The following is a 26,645-nucleotide window of genomic DNA, read 5'->3' as shown; positions in this document are numbered from 1 at the left end:
GAAGGAGAGGGGAGTGGAGAGCTTCCATTGGGTCCGCTGTCGATGATTGACTGGGTGGAAGGAGAGGGGAGTGGAGGGTCTGCTGCCCGGGTTACTAATTGACTAGAGGGTACAGAATCGCTCTGTGCCCTCCAGCTATAGGGCTGGAGGTGTGGAGTATTTGGGTACGAGGATCTCTCCTGTGTTAGCAGCAGCAGCCCTGTGGGTGAATGTGTGCGCGTGTGGTGGGGCTGGAAGAGTGCACTGCAGTAGTGTTGTGTATACAGCGCATTCGGAAAGTAATCTTTTTGTTACGTTACAGCCTTATTCTAAAATGGATTAAATCATTGTTTCCACCTCATCAATCTACACACAATACCCCATAACGACATCACAATACCCCATAACGACATCACAATACCCCATAATTACAAAGAGAAAAAATGTTTTTAAAAATGCAAAAAAAAATAACGGAAATATTACATTTACATAAGTATTCAGACCCTTTACTCAGTACTTTGTTGAAGCACCTTTGGCAGCGATTACAGCCTCGAGAATTATTGGGTATGACGCTATGAGCTTGGCACACCTGCATTTTGGGGAGTTTCTCCCATTCTTCTCAGCAGATCCTCTCAAGCTCTGTCAGGTTGGATGGGGAACGGCGCTGCACAGCTATTTCCTGGTCATCAAGAGATGTTCGATCGGGTCCAGGCTCCGGCTGGTCCACTCAAGGACATTCAGAGACTTGTCCAAAGCCACTCCTGCGTTGTCTTGGCTGTGTGCCCCAGTCTGAGGTCCTGAGTACTCTGGAGCAGGTTTTTGTCAAGGATCTCTCTGTACTTAGTTCCGTTCATCTTTCCCTCAATCCTGACTAGTCTCAATCAGGTTCTTGGTCACCTCCCTGACCAAGGCTCTTCTCCCACGATTGCTCAGTTTGGCCGGGCGGCCAGCTCTAGGAAGAGTGTTGGTGATTGCAAACTTCTTCCATTTAAGAATGATGGAGGCCACTGTGTTCTTGGGGACCTTCAATGTTGCAGAAATATTTTGGTAGCAGATCTGTGTCTCAACACAATCCTGTCGTCTCTGAGCTCTACAGACAATTCCTTCTACCCCATGGCTTGGTTTTTGCTCTGACATGCACTGTCAACAGTGGGACCTCACAGGTGTGTGCCTTTCCAAATCATGTCCAATCAATTGAATTTACCACAGGTGGACTCCAATCAAGTTGTAGAAACATCAAGGCTGATCAATGGAAACAGGATGCAGCTGAGCTCAATTTCAAGTCTCATAGCAAAGGGTCTGAATACTTATGTAAATAAGTTCTGTTTTATATTTATTTTATAAATGCTCAAAAACCTGTTTTCACTTTGTCATTATGGGGTATTGTGTGTAGATTAATGAGGGAACAAATATAATTTAATACATTATAGAATAAGGTTGTAACAAACAATGTGGATAAAGTCAAGTGGTCTGAATACGTTCCAAATGTACTGTATATACTGTATGTGTGACAAAATGGGCTACAAAATGGGATATAGTCTAGGGCCTATGCAGGGATCTTACTGAGGACAAGTTGCAGTGAATATGGAAAGCAAGTGGTATTGTAGATAACGATCATAATGACGTCGGTGCCCATTGTCTTACGTCAGACAGCGCGTCGATTAGGCCTCCAATGATCTGTCTCGTATCAGTCGCATATACGGCTGGGCGGTATATCGTATTTTACTACATATCAGTATTGATGCAGGGACCGATTTTCTTCTTTACCTTCTGTACCAGTATTTGAATGTGTGGTTTGTTAAATGTGATACGCCATGTGTAATGTCGTTTTTTCTATAGTTTACTTTGCTACTCTAGAGTCATCTCTCGCTCTACTCTTTCTCTCCATACAACTTTCCACACAGACCTAGCCACGCCCCCTGTCACTCAAGGAGCGCATTTGATGTTCCTCAACCACGAGACACTTGCGTTCAGTCTGCATGGTCAATGCAGCACATACAATGTTGATGACAACAAAGTTGTTTTCACTTTGATCTTAATATAAATCCACTAACGTTCTATAATGACACTATTAGTTTGTGTTTCTTACATCAGCAAACCGCTGGTTTGTCTTTTCTTAGCAAGTTGCCCTGAATCTTGTTAGCCGCTAATGCTAATAGCTAATAAATGTACTGAGTAAGAGCAAACGTAGCAAGCTAATACAGCCTGATAATTCCAGTGACGGTGTAGACCTAAATCAGCATGTTGTTTGTGCAACAGTATCTTCTAAATCAGAGGAATATGCAAAGCAAGAATATGTTAGCTACATGAAGTAGCTAAGAGAAAACAAGCAATGTAGCCAAAGCTTATTGGGTCCCCTAGGAAACACTTTAGTTCCTACCATGTCACAATAACTCCTCCCTGGCATTTTAATTAGTTGTCATCTCAAACACTGTATTCAAAGTGCCCACTATTATACTCTAACTATAGAATTAGAATAGTCATTCTATTTCCATGATTCCAACAGTTTTGCTCTAATTCGCAAGTCAAATCGCATTTGCAACATTTGGTTAAAAATAAATCCTAGATTATTTGCCCATATCGTGCAGCCCTACATGGCAGTGTGGAAATGATCTCTACTGAGCAGTGGTGTAAAGTACTTAAGTAAAAATACTTTCAAGTACTACCTAGGTCGTTTTTTTTTTTTGGTATCTGTACTTTACTATTTTTGACAACTTGTACTTTACTACTACATTCCTAAAGAGAATATTGTACTTTTTACTCCAAACATTTTCCCTGACACCTAAAAGTACTCGTTACATTTTGAAAGGTTGGCAGGACAGGAAAATGGTCCAATTCACCCACTTGTCAAGAGAACATCCCTGGTCATCTACTGCCTCAACTGGAGGACTCACTAAACACGAATGCTTTGTTTGTAAATTAATGTCTAAGTGTTGGAGTGTGCCTCTGGCTATCCATAAATAAAATAAAATGGTGCCATCTGGTTTGCTTAATATAAGGAATTTGAAATTATTTATACTTTTGATGTACTTTTTAAGTAGATTTTACCATTTACATTTACTTTTGATACTTAAGTATATTTAAAACCAAATACTTAGACTTACTCAAGTAGTATTTTACTGGGTGAATTTCACTTTTACTTGAGTAATTTTCTATTAACGTATCTTTACTTTTACTCAAGTATGACATTGGGTATTTTTTCCACCACTGCAATTGAGTGCAGGAAATGCAGAAATTATAAAAGTGCTGAAATGTGTTTTGGTTGAATTGAACAGTATAAAACAATCAGAATGGAGAAAGACCCATTGAAATCACCTAGAATGTATGAAGCAAACGTAAAACTTTTAGTATTCAAAAACTAAAAATATCGTCATACCGGCCATATTTATTTTTTTATACCGTGATATGATATTTTGGCCATATCGCCCAGCCCTAGTCTCGTATCGTGTCAGTCTCGTGTCTCGCAAAGGGTAATGCGATAGATCAAAAGTAGTTTGGCTACAATGTGCTGTCGAACATTCAAAAATATTACGTTATTGACATCGTCCACTGAACCCCATTCCTGCCTGAAAATAAATCTGAATTAATCTAAACTAGAACTAATCATGTTGACGTTTTTCTGTTGAGGAAGTCTTCGTCCCACCATTTTACATCTAGCTAAGGATTTGTGTGTTTCATGGAGCATTATTTCTAAAGTTAGGCACGAAAGCTAGCATAAATTTAACCAACATTCAGCTTGCTAGCTGAGCCAGTAACTGAAACGATGCTGACTAACCAGCTACCTACTTAGCTGGTGCTGCACACACGCAATAGTGAATGCTTCCAAACTAAAGCTAGCTAGTAAGCTACTGTAGTAGTGCTATTGCTAACATTATTATGAGTTTTTCATGAAGCAGCTGTTTCTCTGCGAGTCAATGCGGTAGCCTCCTGAGTCAGCCGCTGTACTCAGCTGACAATGATACAAAGTTACACGTTAGCGATAGCGGAGAAACATGCCAATATACGGAGAGATTTCCGATAACAATTCCTCCTAACTTTAGGGCTGCATATCGACAACTTCAGGGCAAGGTTTCCGTTAGCTGGTAATTGCTTGCTTTTTGCCGATAAAATAAATGAACAGCCAAGAAATAAAATTGTAGCTGGACAAATGATCCGGGGCTGCCCTGCTGCTGAGGAGAGTGAGAAAGCGAGAAAGGATCCTTGGCCTAGGCTACTGTTGATTGCGAAGATGGGAGGCATTTTTCATTGAAGTAAAACGAAAGTCGGAGAGTATGTCTATAGTGAAAATCCTAAAAGGCAGGGCTCCAGACTGAGGTCATTTAGTTGTATTTTGCGACCCTTTCGACTTGGCTGTACAGTTGCATCGGTGTGGCCTGCACATTCATTCACCTCAATAAAAACGTCCTATTTTTTTAGGAGACTAACACCATGATTTGGTCAAACAGTAAAGTACATTATCCCCATGATTCCTGTATTAAAAGTGTCTGCATACCTGTCCCGGTTTCGCTGGGGCCTGCTGTTGTGTCCAGCGAGCCACTCTTTCCCCAGCGAGCCACTATTTTCCCTGAGGGAAAAAAGCTCTGGGAGAAAGGAAAGTGTTCTGATTGTATAACATTTTAAAATCTGGGAAAACACAGCTATCTTGTCACAGACGTAGACAGGATGTTCTCAGTTTTCTGTAGGTATAATTTTAATTTCTCAACTATCAGTTATGAGTTCAATAACAACTATTTTACAAAGATGTCTGATATGACTAAGATACGGAGCGATATAGACCGTTCAAAACTTTTGTCAAGGTTTAAACCAGTTCGCAGTGTTTTGTTTCATTCTGTTACAACTGTAATGTTGTGTTTGGCGCAATATAATATCTTGCTCGTATCTTCCCTACAAACAATGGCTAAACTTACTTTTGATATTACACTAATAAAGTTTAGAAACTTTTGTGAAGGTTTGGTGTCGCTATTAACCCTTTATTATTATTATTACTATTAACCTATTACACTGCAGGCCTATGCACTGGCCATCCAACTGACCCAGAAAATGTTTTAGGCTATAATATCTAACAATATAATGCTAATCTTCATAAAACATATTTGAATTTAAAATTAACCTCCTTATGTACGCCTTTATCTGTATAGCAGACGCAGTAGCCTATCTAACAAGTATAAAATAAATTCATGTCGGTGTCGTGGCAAAATATTACTACAATACAGTGGACGCCTAAGCTTATAGGCCTATGCATGCACAGCCCTGATGCATTTAGTGCTCAAACCTCCGACAGCTGAACCGTGAGGTGGTCAATATACCTAGTTTATTGATGGCGCTGGCTGTGTAACCTCATGGGTTATACATCAAATGCATAAGAAGGACCTGTCAAATAGATTAAAATCTTGCCAGTCACGTGTCCGGCGGCAAATTTACCTGACGGAAAACCTGCTTCAAACAGGCTTGGAAAGCTTTTAATATATGTTAAAAAGGTAGAGTTAGCTAACTAACGTTAGCAAAGCTGCTCATTAAATCACTGCGTTGTCGACCGACGTCCTTGCACACAATGTGCATGTAATAACCACCACCTGGCTTTGTATTTTCTCTCAATTGCAAACTATTGAATCAGTTCAAGTTGTTTATAATTGTGCTAGTTATTCTGCCTATTCATGGAGAGTTTTATGAGAGTGCAGTGATATTAAAATGAACGAGCTTCGCGTAGGAGTGACACCATCTGATGTAAGACAGTGGTCGGTGCCACTACTAACTGTTATGCGTTGATAAACTCAAAAATGAACATAACTCACAAATTTGAGCCAAGATGGTAACATGGTGAAATGTAACAGTAACAGCTAGTTCAGACACATTCAATGATTGAGCCTTGCGTGCTTCTCCAAAATCCATCTCCCCACTTCCCCTCTACCGTCCACCCCACGTCACCTTCTCCCCCTCTACCGTCCACCCCACGTCACCTTCTCCCCCTCTACCGTCCACCCCACTTCACCTTCTCCCCGTCCACCCCACTTCACCTTCTCCCCGTCCACCCCACTTCACCTTCTCCCCGTCCACCCCACTTCACCTTCTCCCCCTCCACCGTCCACTTCACCTTCTCCCCCTCCACCGTCCACTTCACCTTCTCCCCCTCCACCGTCCACTTCACCTTCTCCCCCTCCACCGTCCACTTCACCTTCTCCCCCTCCACCGTCCACTTCACCTTCTCCCCCTCCACCGTCCACTTCACCTTCTCCCCCTCCACCGTCCACTTCACCTTCTCCCCCTCCACCGTCCACTTCACCTGCTCCCCCTCCACCGTCCACTTCACCTTCTCCCCCTCCACCGTCCACTTCACCTTCTCCCCCTCCACCGTCCACTTCACCTTCTCCCCCTCCACCGTCCACTTCACCTTCTCCCCCTCCACCGTCCACTTCACCTTCTCCCCCTCCACCGTCCACTTCACCTTCTCCCCCTCCACCGTCCACTTCACCTTCTCCCCCTCCACCGTCCACTTCACCTTCTCCCCCTCCACCGTCCACTTCACCTTCTCCCCCTCCACCGTCCACTTCACCTTCTCCCCCTCCACCGTCCACTTCACCTTCTCCCCCTCCACCGTCCACTTCACCTTCTCCCCCTCCACCGTCCACTTCACCTTCTCCCCCTCCACCGTCCACTTCACCTTCTCCCCCTCCACCGTCCACTTCACCTTCTCCCCCTCCACCGTCCACTTCACCTTCTCCCCCTCCACCGTCCACTTCACCTTCTCCCCCTCCACCGTCCACTTCACCTTCTCCCCCTCCACCGTCCACTTCACCTTCTCCCCCTCCACCGTCCACTTCACCTTCTCCCCCTCCACCGTCCACTTCACCTTCTCCCCCTCCACCGTCCACTTCACCTTCTCCCCCTCCACCGTCCACTTCACCTTCTCCCCCTCCACCGTCCACTTCACCTTCTCCCCGTCCACCCCACTTCACCTTCTCCCCCACCACCCCACTTCACCTTCTCCCCCTCCACCGTCCACTTCACCTTCTCCCCCTCCACCGTCCACTTCACCTTCTCCCCCTCCACCGTCCACCCCACCTTCTCCCCCTCCACCGTCCACCCCACCTTCTCCCCCTCCACCGTCCACCCCACCTTCTCCCCCTCCACCCCACTTCACCTTCTCCACCGTCCACCCCACTTCACCTTCTCCACCGTCCACTTCACCTTCTCCACCGTCCACCCCACTTCACCTTCTCCCCCTCCACCGTCCACTTCACCTTCTCCCCCTCCACCGTCCACTTCACCTTCTCCCCCTCCACCGTCCACTTCACCTTCTCCCCCTCCACCGTCCACTTCACCTTCTCCCCCTCCACCCTCCACTTCACCTTCTCCCCCTCCACTTCACCTTCTCCCCCTCCACCGTCCACTTCACCTTCTCCCCCTCCACCGTCCACTTCACCTTCTCCCCCTCCACCGTCCACTTCACCTTCTCCCCCTCCACCGTCCACTTCACCTTCTCCCCCTCCACCGTCCACTTCACCTTCTCCCCCTCCACCGTCCACTTCACCTTCTCCCCCTCCACCCCACTTCACCTTCTCCCCCTCCACCCCACTTCACCTTCTCCCCCTCCACCGTCCACTTCACCTTCTCCCCCTCCACCGTCCACTTCACCTTCTCCCCCTCCACCGTCCACTTCACCTTCTCCCCCTCCACCGTCCACCCCACCTTCTCCCCCTCCACCGTCCACCCCACCTTCTCCCCCTCCACCGTCCACCCCACCTTCTCCCCCTCCACCCCACTTCACCTTCTCCACCGTCCACCCCACTTCACCTTCTCCACCGTCCACTTCACCTTCTCCACCGTCCACTTCACCTTCTCCACCGTCCACTTCACCTTCTCCACCGTCCACCCCACTTCACCTTCTCCACCGTCCACCCCACTTCACCTTCTCCACCGTCCACCCCACTTCACCTTCTCCACCGTCCACCCCACTTCACCTTCTCCACCGTCCACCCCACCTTCTCCACCGTCCACCCCACTTCACCTTCTCCACCGTCCACCCCACCTTCTCCACCGTCCACCCCACCTTTTCCACCGTCCACCCCACTTCACCTTCTCCACCGTCCACCCCACCTTCTCCACCGTCCACCCCACCTTCTCCACCGTCCACCCCACTTCACCTTCTCCACCGTCCACCCCACTTCACCTTCTCCACCGTCCACCCCACCTTCTCCACCGTCCACCCCACTTCACCTTCTCCACCGTCCACCCCACTTCACCTTCTCCACCGTCCACCCCACTTCACCTTCTCCACCGTCCACTTCACCTTCTCCACCGTCCACCCCACTTCACCTTCTCCACCGTCCACCCCACCTTCTCCACCGTCCACCCCACTTCACCTTCTCCACCGTCCACTTCACCTTCTCCACCGTCCACCCCACTTCACCTTCTCCACCGTCCACCCCACCTTCTCCACCGTCCACCCCACTTCACCTTCTCCACCGTCCACCCCACTTCACCTTCTCCACCCTCCACCCCACTTCACCTTCTCCACCCTCCACCCCACTTCACCTTCTCCACCGTCCACCCCACTTCACCTTCTCCACCGTCCACCTCACCTTCTCCACCGTCCACTTCACCTTCTCCACCCTCCACCCCACTTCACCTTCTCCACCCTCCACCCCACTTCACCTTCTCCACCCTCCACCCCACTTCACCTTCTCCACCCTCCACCCCACTTCACCTTCTCCACCCTCCACCCCACTTCACCTTCTCCACCGTCCACCTCACCTTCTCCACCGTCCACCTCACCTTCTCCACCCTCCACCCCACTTCACCTTCTCCACCCTCCACCCCACTTCACCTTCTCCACCCTCCACCCCACTTCACCTTCTCCACCCTCCACCCCACTTCACCTTCTCCACCCTCCACCCCACTTCACCTTCTCCACCCCACCTTCTCCCCCCTCCACCCCACCTTCTCCCCCCTCCACCCCACCTTCTCCCCCGTCCACCCCACCTTCTCCCCCGTCCACCCCACCTTCTCCCCCGTCCACCCCACCTTCTCCCCCGTCCACCCCACCTTCTCCCCCGTCCACCCCACCTTCTCCCCCGTCCACCCCACCTTCTCCCCCGTCCACCCCACCTTCTCCCCCGTCCACCCCACCTTCTCCCCCGTCCACCCCACCTTCTCCCCCGTCCACCCCACCTTCTCCCCCGTCCACCCCACCTTCTCCCCCGTCCACCCCACCTTCTCCCCCGTCCACCCCACCTTCTCCCCCGTCCACCCCACCTTCTCCCCCGTCCACCCCACCTTCTCCCCCGTCCACCCCACCTTCTCCCCCGTCCACCCCACCTTCTCCCCCGTCCACCCCACCTTCTCCCCCGTCCACCCCACTTCACCTTCTCCCCCGTCCACCCCACTTCACCTTCTCCCCCGTCCACCCCACTTCACCTTCTCCCCCGTCCATCCCACTTCACCTTCTCCCCCGTCCACCCCACTTCACCTTCTCCCCCGTCCACCCCACTTCACCTTCTCCCCCGTCCATCCCACTTCACCTTCTCCCCCGTCCATCCCACTTCACCTTCTCCCCCGTCCATCCCACTTCACCTTCTCCCCCGTCCATCCCACTTCACCTTCTCCACCGTCCATCCCACTTCACCTTCTCCACCGTCCATCCCACTTCACCTTCTCCACCGTCCATCCCACTTCACCTTCTCCACCGTCCATCCCACTTCACCTTCTCCCCCTCCACCGTCCATCCCACTTCACCTTCTCCCCCTCCACCGTCCATCCCACTTCACCTTCTCCCCCTCCACCGTCCATCCCACTTCACCTTCTCCCCCTCCACCGTCCATCCCACTTCACCTTCTCCCCCTCCACCGTCCATCCCACTTCACCTTCTCCCCCTCCACCGTCCATCCCACTTCACCTTCTCCCCCTCCACCGTCCATCCCACTTCACCTTCTCCCCCTCCACCGTCCATCCCACTTCACCTTCTCCCCCTCCACCGTCCATCCCACTTCACCTTCTCCCCCTCCACCGTCCATCCCACTTCACCTTCTCCCCCTCCACCGTCCATCCCACTTCACCTTCTCCCCCTCCACCGTCCATCCCACTTTACCTTCTCCCCCTCTACCGTCCATCCCACTTCACCTTCTCAGCTCTCCCGTCCATCTCACTTCCCCTATTCCCCTCTTACCGTCCATCCTACTTCACCTTCTCCCCCTCTACCGTCCATCCTTCTCCCCCTCTACCATCCATCTCACTTCCCCTATTCCCCTCTTACCGTCCATCTTACTTCATCTTCTCCCCCTCTACCGTCTATCTCACCTCTCGGTCTATCATCTTTCATCTCATCCTTTATTTTCTCTCCAATCATCTTGCTCTCTCTCATTTGTAATTGCTCTTGTTATTGCTCTCCCTTGCTTTCTAAGTCCAGCGAGGGTGAGTTTCTGGGGGGGTGAGCTTTTTGACAGCGAGCCAAGGTCCAAGGAGTAGTTGTCTGGAACAGTCTGTACTCAGAGGGTTCTCCATCAGTCCCTCAACCTCCCTTTCTCCCCGAAAAGGACGTTGTTGAGCGAGGAGAGAGTGGGGGAGAGGAGAGAGACACCACCCATCATAAACAGGAAATGCAGGCCCAACACTTATCTGGAAAGGCATCCTGTAACTTAAGAGCCCACAGGAAACTGCAGAGGGAGCAAGGGAGGGCTGAGTCGACAGCAACAATGGCTAACAGGACGTAGCTGGAGAGTCGCAGTCTTGTTCACAACACAATGTGAAAACTCAAAGTAGCAAGTATATGTGCGTGCGAGTGACCAAGCTATTAGAACTAGGCCTAATTTGTTGAAATCGACAATAACAATGATTATGTTGAATTGTGTGAATTTAGCAAAAACCGACACGGATCATTGGTTTCAAACAGTATGATATTAAAGTTAGAATTTTTTTGCAGAGTCACCACCCTTAAACCAAACAAACCACATCCTAGCTACCAGCTAAAGCACTGAACTGAACCCAAGAGGCAGAACAAGTGGCCCTGCCCAGTTTGCAGGAAATGGCACATTCTCGGTGTCTGTGTGTCTGGTGAGCAACACCAAGTAGAAGTCCAAAACCAAGGAGGTCTAGGTATACACACAGACAGGGACACACACAGACAGGGACACACACAGACAGGGACACACACAGACACTGCTGGCTCAGACTCTCGGTCTCTCAGTCTCCATCTGAGGGACAGAGCAGCTAATGGTCTGACCATTGATTAACTTCGTGCCTCATTGATCAGTTCTGCTTCATTTACGTGGAGAGGCCCTCACCTCATTAGACCACAATCACTTCACTGATGGGGAAACGTTACGGGAATGTTCCCCGAGAACGTTTGTGGAGGTGAACCAACTTCACACAATGTGGTGTTAAATCCCAACGATGTAATGGCTGATGACACCTATCATCAAAACGATAAATGGGGAATGTTCAGAAGGATGCAACGTTACAAAGTTTCAAAAATACATTCATTCTGTTGAACAGATACGATTCCCTGTCATGTAGAATTGGGCATCATGTCATTACATATGTGCAATGTTGTGAACGTTTCAGATCACTACAGACCTGGTCTTTGCTCTTCCAGTCATGATTTGACAGTGTATCTGACTAGGACAGCCATTTCCCTAATCCAGATTGAAACAACGCATATGTTTTTTAACCTTACGATCATCAGACATTTGATCGTCTCTCTGTTCACCTTGTGTTGACATCTGGAATTAAAATGGGAAACATTGCGTTAAAACGACGGACACAAAAACATATGTTTTCTTTTCTAGGAATGGTCCCATACAGAGGGGCTGGCAGTTGGATCCGCATAAAGATCCGATTTAATTAACTTTTAAAAGGAACAGAATGTCAAGGCCATCTTTACAATAGAAATTACTTGAAGAAAGATTTCAGTCTTTTAAGGACACCGTAATTTCTGGAAATAAAAAAAAGTTTCAATATTGACCCATAGGGACTGCAGGCAGAGCTGTACATTGAACAGACCAAAGTGTGTGTGCGCATTTGTGCACTTTTGTGAAGCACAGTCAGGGGACAAAGCAGATGCAGATTTCACCTTTATTAAGGAGTCAAAGAGGAGGAGACAGTCAGAGCCACTGACATTGTCGTCAGGACAGAACTTGTTAGCAATATGGTAACATGCACATACCACACGTAAAAATAAATAAAACGCCCTGATTTGTCCAAGCCCAAAATGGCACATCTTTGCCAGACCAACACCCTTCAGGAACTTGGAGGAGAAAGCATTAGAAGACAGGGAGGATGAAGGAGAGAGATAAATGACTCTTTTCGGGAAGGAGAAAAGACGGTTTGAGGGTAGCTGAACGTCACATCTCTCTTCAGCATGCCGACTTTGAACAGCTGAATTATAGTTGAATTAAACTTTGATGTAGAGCTGTAAAGATACTTCTACTGTACGCATTTTATTTGTATTTATTTAACCAGGTAAGTCAGTTAAGATGAAATTGTTTTTTACATTTACGGCTTACCCCTGCCAAACCTGGATGACGATGGGCCAATTGTGCGCCGCACTATGGAACTCCCAATCACAGCCGTATGCGATACAGCCTGGATTCAAACCAGGGACTGTAGTGACACCTTGCACTGAGATGCAGTGCCTTATACCGCTGCGCCACTCGGGAGGCACATTATCTACAATGCCAGTGCAACAAAAGGAGTCAGGACTACTGAATACTGTTACATCTCAGGATATTATTTTTGGCAATATTATTTTTGTGCTAATGTTGTTATCAGCACTTTCCACGACTGAACAAAACTTGTTTTCTCATGGTTCGATCTTGTTCCTGTGCAGGAGACATACGTTTGGGACATCGAACCACAATACATATAGAATTGTGAGAATGAATTATCATGATATCGTATCGTGAGGTCTCTACCAACTCCCAGGCCTAATGTAATATCTACAAAATGGCCCTGGGACTTCAACACATAACCACTCTTGACGTCTGAAAACATTTCACAAACTTCGGGAAATACCTCTTCTCAGGCTCTCAGGTTTTCCACTCAGTATAGTGGGAGATTAACCCATGTATTTAATGCCAAGAAAGCTCTATACTGAAATGAAGAGTGAACGGAGGGTTCAGGCAGTCTTACCTCGCCAAATGCTCCCCTGCCGATCACCTTGAGCATCTCGAAGTCGTCCCTGTGCAGACGCATCTCCTTCACGGTGGTGGTGAACGGCTTCACTGCAAGAAACATAACAGGAATCAAGAAACTTTAGGCCTACGTCCAAACAACATCTCATATTACACCATGATATAATGTCCCTAGCTTTTCATATGTTAGGTTTTAGCCTAAAGGTTACGTCACGAGACTTGCTACCGTGTGTATGAAGCACGAGCAGTAGATCTGTGTCCCTCAAAGGGTTCTCAAAATATAGGATGAACCTGTATGGCTTATCCACGCGTATTGTTACACAATCATATCAAGACACCATGATGTTTCTTACTGCCATTAGTCAACACTATCCAATGAAATGAAGGTGTCAACTTCCAGGAATACATGTGTGTGTTATACTGATGTGTTCCGTACAGTGTGATCAAGGAGGGTCTGTAGCAATGTTAGTACCGGCACAGAAAATTTAACTTAGGCTTTTAAGTGCTGCCACTTCATTGTGTTTATATGCCTGAACTTCATCATAAACTATTTGGGCAAGGGCAGCCAAGTATATTTGTGCATGTTTATTTACAAAATAAACCTGTCTCCAACGTGCACTGGTCAAGAGAGAGGAACCAAACAGCATGTTGGTCGTAAGGCAGTATATGGCTGGTCAATAGACCTCACAACAGAGCCATAGAATGAGCGCTATACTCCATCCCTCTACCCCTCCTCCCTGTTTTACAAGGCTCTGCGGGGGGGGGGGGGGGGGGGGGGGGGGCTAGCATGGCCTGCGAGTTGCCGAGCAGCAGCACTCCTCGCCATATGAGGACATGCAGACTGTCTCCCTGAGCCTGTGAAGAGGGTGTTTATCACTCCCAAGGTGATAAACTCTAAAACACACAAGAGCTAGACGTGTGTTCCCCCTCCATGGGTGGGGGGTGGGTGGGGGGGGGGGGGGGGCAACGGTGTGGGTTGGGCATCAGCTGCTCTCACTGGGCAGATCCTTCAAGCGCCTACACACAGACTGACGGGTTTATGACTCTGCGATGGGGCTCACGAAAGGGTCGCGATACGCCCATGACGTGTGTTGTAATGGCTACCGCAAAATGTTAGAGAAACATGCATGATAAAATATGTGGAGAATTATCACCGATGATTTGACGGCAACTTAAGAGCACTCTTTGCCTTCAGATCCATGTTCGTCAAAAAATTCTACATAATCCCTGATGTGATTGATCCGGCAGGTAGCCTAGTGGTTAAGAAGTTAGGCCAGTGACCAAAATGTTGCTGGTTCGAATCCCTCTGCCGATATGACCTCGAGCAAGGCACTTAACCCTACTTGCTCCAGATCAGATGTCTAAAACGAAGGGGGGAAATTGTTTTTTTGTAGTTTTTTTTAACAAAATGCACTGTTCAACTGAAGCCTCAGAGCACGCAAGACACATTGGGTGAGGTGTTGAGGATTTCCTTAACCCATACAAATGTGTGTAGGCATTGTCCCCTTGACAGAGCAAGTAGCTGTGGGCCAAGCGACCACCCACCCATCACCCACAATCTAAAGCTGGTCACGCAACAAACACATTGACAAAGTCTATGGGTCTTGTTCTATTACCGAAAGGCAAGAATTACTCACAAAAACCACTTAAACAACATTCAAGAAAACCAAGTGATGCGAAATTCATTAAGGGAGACTATCATACAATGATAGGGGAAACACATTCAATAAAAAAAAAAATGGCATAACAATGGGTGGGGGAGGACCATTGAGGACTAGCCCAGCCATGCAGTCTGACCATATGACTATGGGGTTCACTAGCTTGTGTAGGCTCAGTGCTCTGGGAGGATATGGCATTGATGGTCTGAAAGATTACGTAAACCAGCATTCCGAAATGAGAGCCTATTCCAAATCCCATTGGATGCCCTGCATATTTGCATACCAAGAGAACGACAGTGATAGGCCTACATGGTGGCCTTGGTAGAATAAGGAAAGACAACCAAAATGATTGACACACACTAGTGTCTTTGTACAAGCACCAGGCATCCCATGTCGACTGAAGAGCCAACCTTGTTACTCCAACAAAGCCCCTTAGAGACAAAGACCCGTCTTTCATATTCTGTGTCGCAGGGGGGTGTTTCATATGTGTAATCTGATAATCCTCTCAGTCTAAATAACCTGGCATTTCTATCAATATCAAAAACACCACTCATCAGCTTTATCTGGACATTTGATCATATGTACTTTTTATATGACTTGTGTTCCACTGCAAATGTAGCACCTCATTTCTGCGACTGAAATGAGTGGTGTTTTTCAATAAAAGTACTTGCAGTTTTTTCTTCCTCGCAAACATCACAACGGCGTGAATGGAATTGTAAAGCGCTGCTCGTGACTTTTTCATTCATAGCTCAAACTCTAATTAGGCTTACAGACCGAGCGCGGCTTTGGCAGAGGTCTTCAGCACATATATCTACTTCGCCACTTCTATCAGCCAGTGTCTGTCTGAACTATTTGAATAGTTGGCAGTTCCTTTGGCCACATTATGCTCAGAATTCAGTTGGTGATCCTCGTTCTTCTGGCTCACATCTGCCAAATGGGATGCAGTAGGACGCCTGCAGTTTTGACAGCTGCTTTAAGCTCCCTTACAGATCCAGAGGGTATCCGCTTGGCACAGCACGGAGTGCCACTTGGAGAAGGGGCAGGGGGCAGTAAGAGGCATCAGCTGCTCACACTAATAGAAAGAAGAACCATTGTCTTTTAATTAAATAGATGACCGTTAGCCCTATAAATGAATGCCATTCATGTCAACGCAATGACGATTTGTGGACATGCAGTGCAAGATGTTAAAAAAGGAAGCTTGAATTTCAAGTAGGGCTGGGCGATATGGCAAATAATATCATAGCACAATATTTTCCACTTGACGGTATTTTAGGTTTTTGAATATTAATAGTTCTAAATATGCTTTATGAGTAGTGCGTGACCCTAGGGGTTGGCAACACACACATTCTAATTGTATTTTACATGGGTCTTTCTCCATTCTGATTGTTTTATACTGTTCAATCACACCTCAACCAAAATGTTGAATACAGTGGGCACTTTGAATACAGTGTTGCTAGGCATGACAACGAATTAAAAAAGCCAGGGAGGGGTTATTGTGACAGGGTAGGAACAAAAGTGTTGGTCAGTGTTTCCAAGTGGACCCTAATTAGATGTTACATGAACATTTTATCTTACTTGATGTAGCAAAATACTTATGCCTCGCCTATTTCTCAGATTTAGAATTGACCATTGCGCAAACATGCTGATCTAGGCATACATCAGCACTGGTTTCATGCTGTATTAGCGAGCCATGTTTGCAGGGACTAAGTACATTTAGCTAGCTAGCCAGCTAACTAGCAAGTAGCATTAGCAGCTAATAAGATTTATTTTAGCCACAACTTGCTAAGAAAAAAAAAACTGTTTGCAGCCAAGATGCACAAACTAATAGTGTAATTATAGAAAGCTCGCCAACAATCTTTCAGTGGGAATCACTTTCGGCTCCTTGATTTGTCGCTCGATAACGTTCTGCAGTTGTTGTGAGGACACAGTTGCGGTCCCCCAAACAAAGACTTTTCGCCCTCTCTCCTTGTGCTTTTCAGCCTGTGTGTGCACCGTTGCTATGACTTCTGTAGCAGACAGCTTCTCCCACTCTCATTTGCGGCAGAAGAGTCGGAAAAGTCGCTAAAAGCTATCAAAACTCAGACAAAACTCCCCAAAAGCAGCCCGAAATGTAGATTAATTTGTCGCTAGCCTCTTTTACCAAAGTTGCTAAATTGGCAACACTATGCGAGTGAACAGCAAAAAGCGGTTGTGACTAGAGGTCGAACGATTACGATTTTTCAACGCCGATAACGATTATTGGAGGACCCAAAAAAGCCGATACCGATTATTGGAGGACCCAAAAAAGCCGATACCGATTAAATCGGTCGATTTTTATTTATTTGTAATAATGACAATTACAACAATACTTAATGAACACTTATTTTTAACTTAATATAATACATTAAAAAAATTAAATGTTGCCTCAAATAAATAATGAAATATGTTCAATTTGGTTTAAATAATGCAAAAACAAAGTGTTGGAGAAGTAAAAGTGCAATATGTGCCATGTAAAAAAGCTAACATTTAAGTTCCCTGCTCAGAACATGAGAACATATGAAAGCTGGTGGTTCCTTTTAACATGAGTCTTCAATATTCCCAGGTAAGAAGTTTTAGGTTGTAGTTGTTATAGGAATTATAGGACTATTTCTCTCTATACCATTTGTGTTTCATATACCTTTGACTATTGGATGTTCTTATAGGCACTTTAGTATTGCCAGTGTAACAGTATAGCTTCCGTCCCTCTCCTCGTCCCTACCAGGGCTCGAACCAGGAACACATCGACAACAGCCACCCTCGAAGCAGCGTTACGCATGCTGAGCAAGGGGAACAACTACTCCAAGTCTCAGAGCGAGTGACGTTTGAAAAGCTATTAGCGCGCACCCCGCTAACTAGCTAGCCATTTCACATCGGTTACACCGGACGAATTTCGGGAGTTGATAGGCTTGAAGTCATAAACAGCTCAATGCTTGAAGCAAGGCGAAGAGCTGCTGGCAAAACGCACTAAAGTGCTGTTTGAATGAATGCTTACGAGCCTGCTGGTGCCTACCACCGCTCAGTCAGACTGCTCTATCAAATCATAGACTTAATTATAACATAATAACACACAGAAACACGAGCCTTAGGTATACGAGCCGGAAACTATCATCTCGAAAACAAGACGTGCATTCTTTCAGTGAAATACGGAACAGTTCCGTATTTTATCTAACAGGTGGCATCCCTAAATCAAAATATTCCTGTTACATTGCACAACCTTCAATGTTATGTCATAATTACGTAAAATTCTGGCAAATTAGGCAGCCCAAACTGTTGCATATACACTGACTCTGCGTGCAATGAACGCAAGAGAAGTGACACAATTTCACCTGGTTAATATTGCCTGCTAACCTGGATTTATTTGAGCTAAATATGCAGGTTTGAAAATATATACTTCTGTGTATTGATTTTAAGAAAGGCATTGATGTTTATGGTTAGGTACAGTCGTGCAGAGATTGTGCTTTTTTCGCAAATGCGCTTTTGTTAAATCATCCCCCGTTTAGCGAAGTTGGTTGTCTTTGTTAGGAAGAAATAGTCTTCACACAGTTCGCAACGAGTCATGTTAGCAGGCAATATTAACTACATATGCAGGTTTAAAATACACTGCTCAAAAACATAAAGGGAACACTTAAACAACACAATGTAACTCCAAGTCAATCACACTTCTGTGAAATCAAACTGTCCACTTAGGAAGCAACACTGATTGACAATAAATTTCACATGCTGTTGTGCAAATGGAATAGACAAAAGGTGGAAATTATAGACAATTAGCAAGACAATAAAGGAGTGGTTCTGCAGGTGGTGACCACAGACCACTTCTCAGTTCCTATGCTTCTTGGCTGATGTTTTGGTCACTTTTGAATGCTGGCGGTGCTTTCACTCTAGTGGTAGCATGAGACGGAGTCTACAATCCACACAAGTGGCTCAGGTAGTGCAGCTCATCCAGGATGGCACATCAATGCGAGCTGTGGCAAGAAGGTTTGTTGTGTCTGTCAGCGTAGTGTCCAGAGCATGGAGGCGCTACCAGGAGACAGGCCAGTACATCAGGAGACGTGGAGGAGGCCGTAGGAGGGCAACAACCCAGCAGCAGGACCGCTACCTCCGCCTTTGTGCAAGGAGGAGCACTGCCAGAGCCCTGCAAAATGACCTCCAGCAGGCCACAAATGTGCATGTGTCAGCATATGGTCTCACAAGGGGTCTGAGGATCTCATCTCGGTACCTAATGGCAGTCAGGCTACCTCTGGCGAGCACATGGAGGGCTGTGCTGCCCCACAAAGAAATGCCACACCATGACTGACCCACAACCAAACCGGTCATGCTGGAGGATGTTGCAGGCAGCAGAACGTTCTCCACGGCGTCTCCAGACTCTGTCACGTCTGTCACATGTGCTCATGTGCCCAGTGTGAACCTGCTTTCATCTGTGAAGAGCACAGGGCGCCGGTGGCGAATTTGCCAATCTTGGTGTTCTCTGGCAAATGCCAAACGTCCTGCACGGTGTTGGGCTGTAAGCACAACCCCCACCTGTGGACGTCGGGCCCTCATACCACCCTCATGGATTCTGTTTCTGACCGTTTGAGCAGACACATGCACATTTGCCGTCATTGAAAATAAGAATGTGTTCTTAACTGACTTGCCAAGTTAAATAAAGATTTTATAAGGAAAAAGAGAAAAAAACGCCCAAATCGGTGTCAAAAAAATTCGATTTACGATTGTTATGAAAACTTGAAAATCGGCCCTAATTAAATCGCCCATTCCGATTAATCGGTCAACCTCTAGTTGTGACTTGTGGTATCCTTCAGTAACGGTGCAGGGCTTGGTGTGTGTGGAAGGAGAGAGACGACTCAAGTACCAAACGGAGTAAACTATAAAAACGAACAATTACACAAGGCGGAATGGATTAACATAACAAACATTGAAATACCATTACACAAGGTAAATGAAAAACCAAAACTGATCCGTACATCAATACCAGTATATTATAAAATACGGTATACCTCCCCAGCCATAATTTCAAGTGAAAGCATGTTGTTTTTCCTTAATTCCCCCTGACATGTATTTTTTTGCTATATGAACCATTAGCCTAAATTGTATATGTTTTCTTAATAGGACAGAGTGGGCGGAGGTAATAAATCGCACATGTCTCACAATAATATAGTCTAGACCAGGTATTCCCAAACAAAAATGTAAAATATATATTTTTTTGTATATATTTTTTCTTCACATTTTCAAACAGTCCATTTATATTTTCCACGAAGCTATACATTTGGGTGAGTTTTTTCCCCTCGCATGAGTAGCCTCGTTTCACTGCCAAAAATACAATTAAACCATAAAGTGTACAGCGAAATAACAACAATGTCAAAAACAGGTAGCCTAGTCAAATAATTAACATCCAATCACATTAACCGTTACTCTCTTGCGGGAATTCCACTAATGGTCCGTATGTAGCCAAACGTAGCTGCTGCTCATTCCGTTTGCACGAAAATTCATAAATGGTTAAAAAAAAGTAAGGCCCGCGTCCATAGAGACACATACAAGCTCTACTGGTAGTACTGCTACTACCAGCAGTACTACACCTGCACCTGTCGATGACAAGTTGTTCTGCTTCCAAGAGCACATCCAATGCTAGCATCAGTAATTCTACATTTGTTGTTAGCCCAGCTAGCATGGACACTGACAGTTGTGAATCTGATGCAGCCGAAGAGCTACTGCCCCTTACCCAGGTAAGCACCGAACAACAGACAGAAATGTTGGACCACGAAAGAGGCGCAAATATGATGAGAACTACATTGATTTGGGGTTCACTTATATTGGGAGTAGTGCCTTTCCTCAGCCACAGTGTGTTATACGTGCAAAAGTACTCACACACAACTCAATGAAACCTTCACTCTTGAGCAGACATTTAGAAACAAAATATGCCAATTTCAAAAATAAGCCACGGGAGATTGAGCGAGAATTAAGAGAACTTTCGAGAAATATAACATAAAAGCAACAGATACCATTAATAAGAAGGGGCTAGAAGCAACTTATATGGTGAGCTACCGAGTGGCTAGGACAGGCAAGCCCCTACTTGCCTGTCCTACTATGGAGGACTTAATTCTTCTTGCTGCCACGAATATGCAGGGACAATGCTGGGGAAAAAGGCCCAAAAAACTATACAGACAATGCCTTCATTAAACAACACTGTTTCACGACGCATCAGTGACACGGCAGAAGATGTTTTGAATCAATTACTGCTTCGCATACAAGCCAGTGAATTCTATGCGTTACAGCTGGATGAGTCAACAGACGTGTCGGGGCCTGGCACAGCTCCTGGTATATGTCCATTATGTTCATGCTGGGTCAATTAACCTCTGGGGTAGGGGGCAGTATTTTGACATCCGGATGAAAAGCGTGCCCAAAGTAAACTGCCTGTTACTCAGGCCCAGAAGCTAGGATATGCATATAATTGGTAGAGTTGGATAGAACACTCTAAACTTTCTAAAACTGTTAAAATAATATCTGTGAGTATGACAGAACTGACATGGCAGGCGAAAGCCCGAGGACAAACCAACCCCCCAAAAAGATTTCAACTTACCACTTTTTTCAATGGCAATTACTTTAATTAAAAGGCCAAGTTCTCCCAGATTGCAGTTCCTAGGGCTTCCACTAGATGTCAACAGTCTTGAGATCGAGTTTCAGGCTGGTTTTTGGACAAATGACACAGAAATTGTAGTTTTTATAGGTGGCTCCCATTTTGGCTGTAGTGTTTCAAAGCGCGTGGAAGAAAGCGCTTTCTTTGGTATTTTTCTCCGGTAAAGACAACAATGATTTTCCGTCTTAAATTTTATTGTTCATTTGCGTATTAGGATACTTAAGGTTTGATTATAAACGTTGTTTGACTTGTTTGGAAAAGTTTATTAGTAACGCTTGGGATTCATTTTGTATGCATTTTGATGGAGGGAAAATGGGTGGATTATTGACTGAAGCGCGCCAGCTAAACTGAGTTATGGATATAAAGAAGGACATTATCGAACAAAAGGACCATTTGTGATGTAACTGGGACCTTTTGGAGTGCCAACAGAAGATGATCATCAAAGGTAAGACATTTTTTATATCGCTATTTCTGACTTTTGTGTCGCACCTGCCTGGTTGAAATAAGATTCATGTGTTTGTATGCGGGGCGCTGTCCTCAGATAAATCGCATGGTTTGCTTTCGCCATAAAGCCTTTTTGAAATCTGACACGGCGGCTGGATTAACAAGATGTTAAGCTTTATTTTGATGCACAACACATATATTTTCAAGAATGTTAAATACTTAATTTTAGTATTTATGAATTTCTCACTCTGCAATTTTACTGGATGTTGGCCAGGTGGGATGCTACCGTCCCACCTACCCTAGAAAGGTTAAGGAAGACATCCTCTTCTGCAAACCACTGGAAACCAGGACAACAGGAGAGGATATTTTTAAAAGTACTTGACAGCTTTGTGACATCAAATGGACTTTGGTGGTCAAGATGTGTTGGTATCTGTTCTAAAGGCGCAAAAGCCATGACAGGGAGACATAGTGGAGTGGTAACGCACGTGCAATCAGTTGCTCCTGACGCCACTTGGGTACCACTGCAGCATCCACCGAGAGGCTCTTGCTGCCAAAGGAATGCCTGACAGCTTGAAAGACATTTTGGACACTACAGTGAAAATGGTTAACTTAGTTAAAAGCAAGGCTCCTGAACTCTCCTGTATTTTCTGAACTACGAAATGATATGGGCAGCGACCATGTAACACTTTTACAACATACAGAAGTGCGCTGGTTATCAAGGGGCAAAGTATTGACACATTTTTTCAATTGAGAGATGAGCTTAAAAGTTCTTTACTGACCATAAATTTCACCTGTCTGACCGCTTGGATGATGATGAGTTTCTCAAACGACTGGCCTATCTGGGTGATGTTTTTTCTTGCCTGAATGATCTGAATCTAGGATTACAGGGACTCTCCGCAACTATAGTCAATGTGCGGGACAAAATTGAGGCAATATGATTAAAAGGTTGGAGCTCTTCTCTGTCTGCAATAACAAGGACAACACACAGGTCTTTCCATCATTGTATGATTTTTTGTGTGCAAATGAACTCAAGCTTACGAACCATGTCCAATGTGATATAGCGAAGGACCCGAGTGAGCTGGGTGCGCAATTACGCAGGTACTTTCCCGAAACGAACGACACAAACAACTGGATTCGTTATCCCTTTCATGCCCTGCCTCTAGTCCACTAACCGATATCTGAACAAGAGCCTCATCAAAATTGCAACAAGCGTTTCTGTGAAAATTGAATTTAAAATCAGAAGCCACTGGCAGATTTCTGGATTGGGCTGCGCTCCGAGTATTCTGCCTTGGAAAATCGTGCTGTTAAGAAACTGATGCCCTTTGCAACCATGTACCTATGTGAGAGTGGATTCTCGGCCCTCACTAGCATGACAACTAAATACAGGCACAGACTGTGTGTGGAAAATGATTTAAGACAGACTCTCTCCAATACAACCCAACATTGCAGAGTTATGCACATCCTTTCAAGCACACCCTTCTCATTAACCTGTGGTGAGTTATTATTTATATATATATATTTTTAATGTAAGATGGCTAAATAAAGAGCAACATTTTAGATTTGTATTATTATTTGTGCCCTGGTCCTATAAGAGCTCTTTGTCACTTCCCCATGAGCCGGGTTGTGACAAAACTCACACTCATTCTTATGTTTAATAAACGTATCGTATAGTGTGTGTGTGGCAGGCAGGCTTACAATGATGGCAAAAAAAAAATCATTTGAGAGTGCGCTGACCCTGGTGCTAGAGGGGGTACGCAGCTGGAGGTTGAATGTTTGAAGGGGTACGATACTATAAAAAGTTTGGAAACCACTGGCCTAGATAGAGGGAAAACTGACAAAAGTCAGCCAGTGCTGTATGACACCGGAGTAATGACATAGGCTACCGGTGACGGAGCACAGACGTGAGGATAGAGTCCACAGAGCATAGATTGGGGACTGGCAGCCCTATTCAGAGTCCGACCCTGACGGATGTGCAGCACTACCCAAAGTGAACCCAATAATCTCAAGTCTCTCCCCTGCTCCCCCGCAGTATGGACCAGACTGTCCAGCCCCATTCATCATCATTACCAAAGCATGGGTTCTCAGACGGAATACTTTCACACAATAAGCTGGGTCAGTTGTCATTTTGAGGACAGACTGCTGTACCCGAAATAGAATCGTCCATCATTGAGATACTTCTAGGACTTTGTTATACCTAAAGTCTCTAGTTAGTGGATAATCTTCAGTTAAGTCTTTACGATATCTTCAACCCTTGTACATGGCACTATTTTACAGTCTTAACACTTGCCTCAGTTTGAATGAATGGCTCTTTATGTAAATACTTATCAGAATTAAACTGAATAACCTTTCATCAAAATGGCAAACGACTTCCTGTGTTTTGCTCAACGTACAAAACAGCCACCAGTGGCACCCGGCATCAAGTCTGGGACTGGGTGGATGTGATCCAACAACACTTCTCCCTGAATCACTAGATATAAATATGTCTCCACAAAACAGCCGTTTCCCCAGAGGCTCAGGGCAGACGTTATTACAGACAGACATTGAGCAGGAGACCACAGGACAGAGAATGGTGCTCACGGTTTTCAACTGCCATTCAAATTACACCCCTGGTTCAACCATGGTGGGATTTGAATAAAAATGCATTAATAACTTTTTTATTTATTTATTTATTTAACCTTTATTTAACCAGGTAGGCAAATTTAGAACACGTTCTCATTTACAATTGCGACCTGGCCAAGATAAAGCAAAGCAGTTCGACACATACAACAACACATAGTTACACATGGAGTAAAAACAAACATAGTCAATAATACAGTGAAAAAAAATAAGTCTATATACAATGTGAGCAAGTGAGGTGAGATAAGGGAAGTGAAGGCAAACAGATATATGTATAAATAAATAAAAATATAAAAGGCCATGGAGGCGAAGTGAGTACAACACAGCAAGTAAAATAAAAACTAAAAAAAACACTGGAATGGTTGGTTTGCATTGGAAGAAAGTGCAAAGTAGAGACAGAAATAATGGGGTGCAAAGGAGCAAAATAAATTAATAAATAAATACAGTAGGTAAAGAGGTAGTTGTTTGGGCTAAATTGTAGATGGGTTATGTACAGGTGCAGTAATCTATGAGCTGCTCTGACAGCTGGTGCTTAAAGCTAGTGAGGGAGATAGGTGTTTCCAGTTTCAGAGATTTTTGTAGTTCGTTCCAGTCATTGGCAGCAGAGAACTGGAAGGAGAGGCGTCCAAAGGAAGAATTGGTTTTGGGGGTGACTAGAGAGATATACCTGCTGGAGCGCGTGCTACAGGTAGGTGCTGCTATGGTGACCAGCAAGCTGAGATAAGGGGGGACTTTACCTAGCAGGGTCTTGTAGATGACCTGGAACCAGTGGGTTTGGCGACGAGTATGAAGCGAGGGCCAGCCAACGAGAGTGTACAGGTCGCAGTGGTGGGTAGTATATGGGGCTTTGGTGACAAAACGGATGGCACTGTGATAGACTGCATCCAATTTATTGAGTAGGGTTTTGGAGGCTATTTTGTAAATGACATCACCGAAGTCGAGGATTGGTAGGATGGTCAGTTTTACAAGGGTATGTTTGGCAGCATGAGTAAAGGATGCTTTTTTGCGGAATAGGAAGCCAATTCTAGATTTGACTTTGGATTGGAGATGTTTGATGTGGGTCTGGAAGGAGAGTTTACAGTCTAACCAGACACCTAGGTATTTGTAGTTGTCCACATATTCTAAGTCAGAGCCGTCCAAAGTAGTGATGTTGGACAGGCGGGCAGGTGCAGGAAGCGATCGGTTGAAGAGCATGCATTTGGTTTTACTTGTATTTAAGAGCAAATGGAGGCCACGGAAGGAGAGTTGTATGGCATTGAAGCTCGCCTGGAGGGTTGTTAACACAGTGTCAAAAGAAGGGCCAGAAGTATACAGAATAGTGTCGTCTGCGTAGAGGTGGATCAGAGAATCACCAGCAGCAAGAGCGACATCATTGATGTAAACAGAGAAGAGAGTCGGTCCAAGAATTGAACCCTGTGGCACCCCCATAGAGACTGCCAGAGGCCCGGACAACAGACCCTCCGATTTGACACACTGAACTCTATCAGAGAAGTAGTTGGTGAACCAGGCGAGGCAATCATTAGAGAAACCAAGGCTGTCGAGTCTGCCAATGAGGATGTGGTGATTGACAGAGTCAAAAGCCTTGGCCAGGTCAATGAATACGGCTGCACAGTATTGTTTCCTATCGATGGCGGTTACGATATCGTTTATGACCTTGAGCGTGGCTGAGGTGCACCCATGACCATCTCTGAAACCAGATTGCATAGCGGAGAAGGTGTGGTGTGATTCGAAATGGTCGGTAATCTGTTTGTTGACTTGGCTTTCGAAGACCTTAGAAAGGCAGGGTAGGATAGATATAGGTCTGTAGCAGTTAGGGTCAAGGGTGTCCCCCCCTTTGAAGAGGGGGATAACCGCAGCTGCTTTCCAATCTTTGGGGATCTCAGACGACACGAAAGAGAGGTTGAAGAGGCTAGTAATAGGGGTGGCAACAATTTCAGCAGATAGTTTTAGAAAGAAAGGGTCCAGATTATCTAGCCCGGCTGATTTGTAAGGGTCCAGATTTTGCAGCTCATTAAGAACATCAGCTGACTGTATTTGGGAGAAAGAGAAATGGGGAAGGCTTGGGCGAGTAGCAGAGGGGAGGGCAGTGCTGTTGTCCGGGGTAGGGGTAGCCAGGTGGAAAGCATGGCCAGCCGTAGAAAAATGCTTATTGAAATTCTCAATTATAGTGGATTTGTC

The 26,645-nt window shown here is 45.8% G+C and overlaps 1 protein-coding gene across 6 annotated transcripts in view; it reads right to left on the bottom strand.

The window, feature by feature from the left end:
• The window catches only part of LOC129817755 (serine/threonine-protein kinase MRCK beta-like), a 123,930-nt gene that overhangs the window by 76,712 nt on the left and 20,573 nt on the right, over positions 1–26,645 (bottom strand). For all 6 annotated transcript variants that reach the window (XM_055873283.1, XM_055873284.1, XM_055873285.1 and 3 more), the window contains exon 2: positions 13,102–13,193. In XM_055873283.1, the coding sequence (XP_055729258.1) occupies positions 13,102–13,193 (92 nt within the window). The remainder of the gene's footprint in view (positions 1–13,101; positions 13,194–26,645) is intronic.

Source organism: Salvelinus fontinalis, chromosome 20, assembly GCF_029448725.1.
Source record: "Salvelinus fontinalis isolate EN_2023a chromosome 20, ASM2944872v1, whole genome shotgun sequence".
In the NCBI taxonomy this organism is placed as follows: domain Eukaryota; kingdom Metazoa; phylum Chordata; class Actinopteri; order Salmoniformes; family Salmonidae; genus Salvelinus; species Salvelinus fontinalis.
This window is presented reverse-complemented; position numbering and strand designations above follow the sequence as displayed.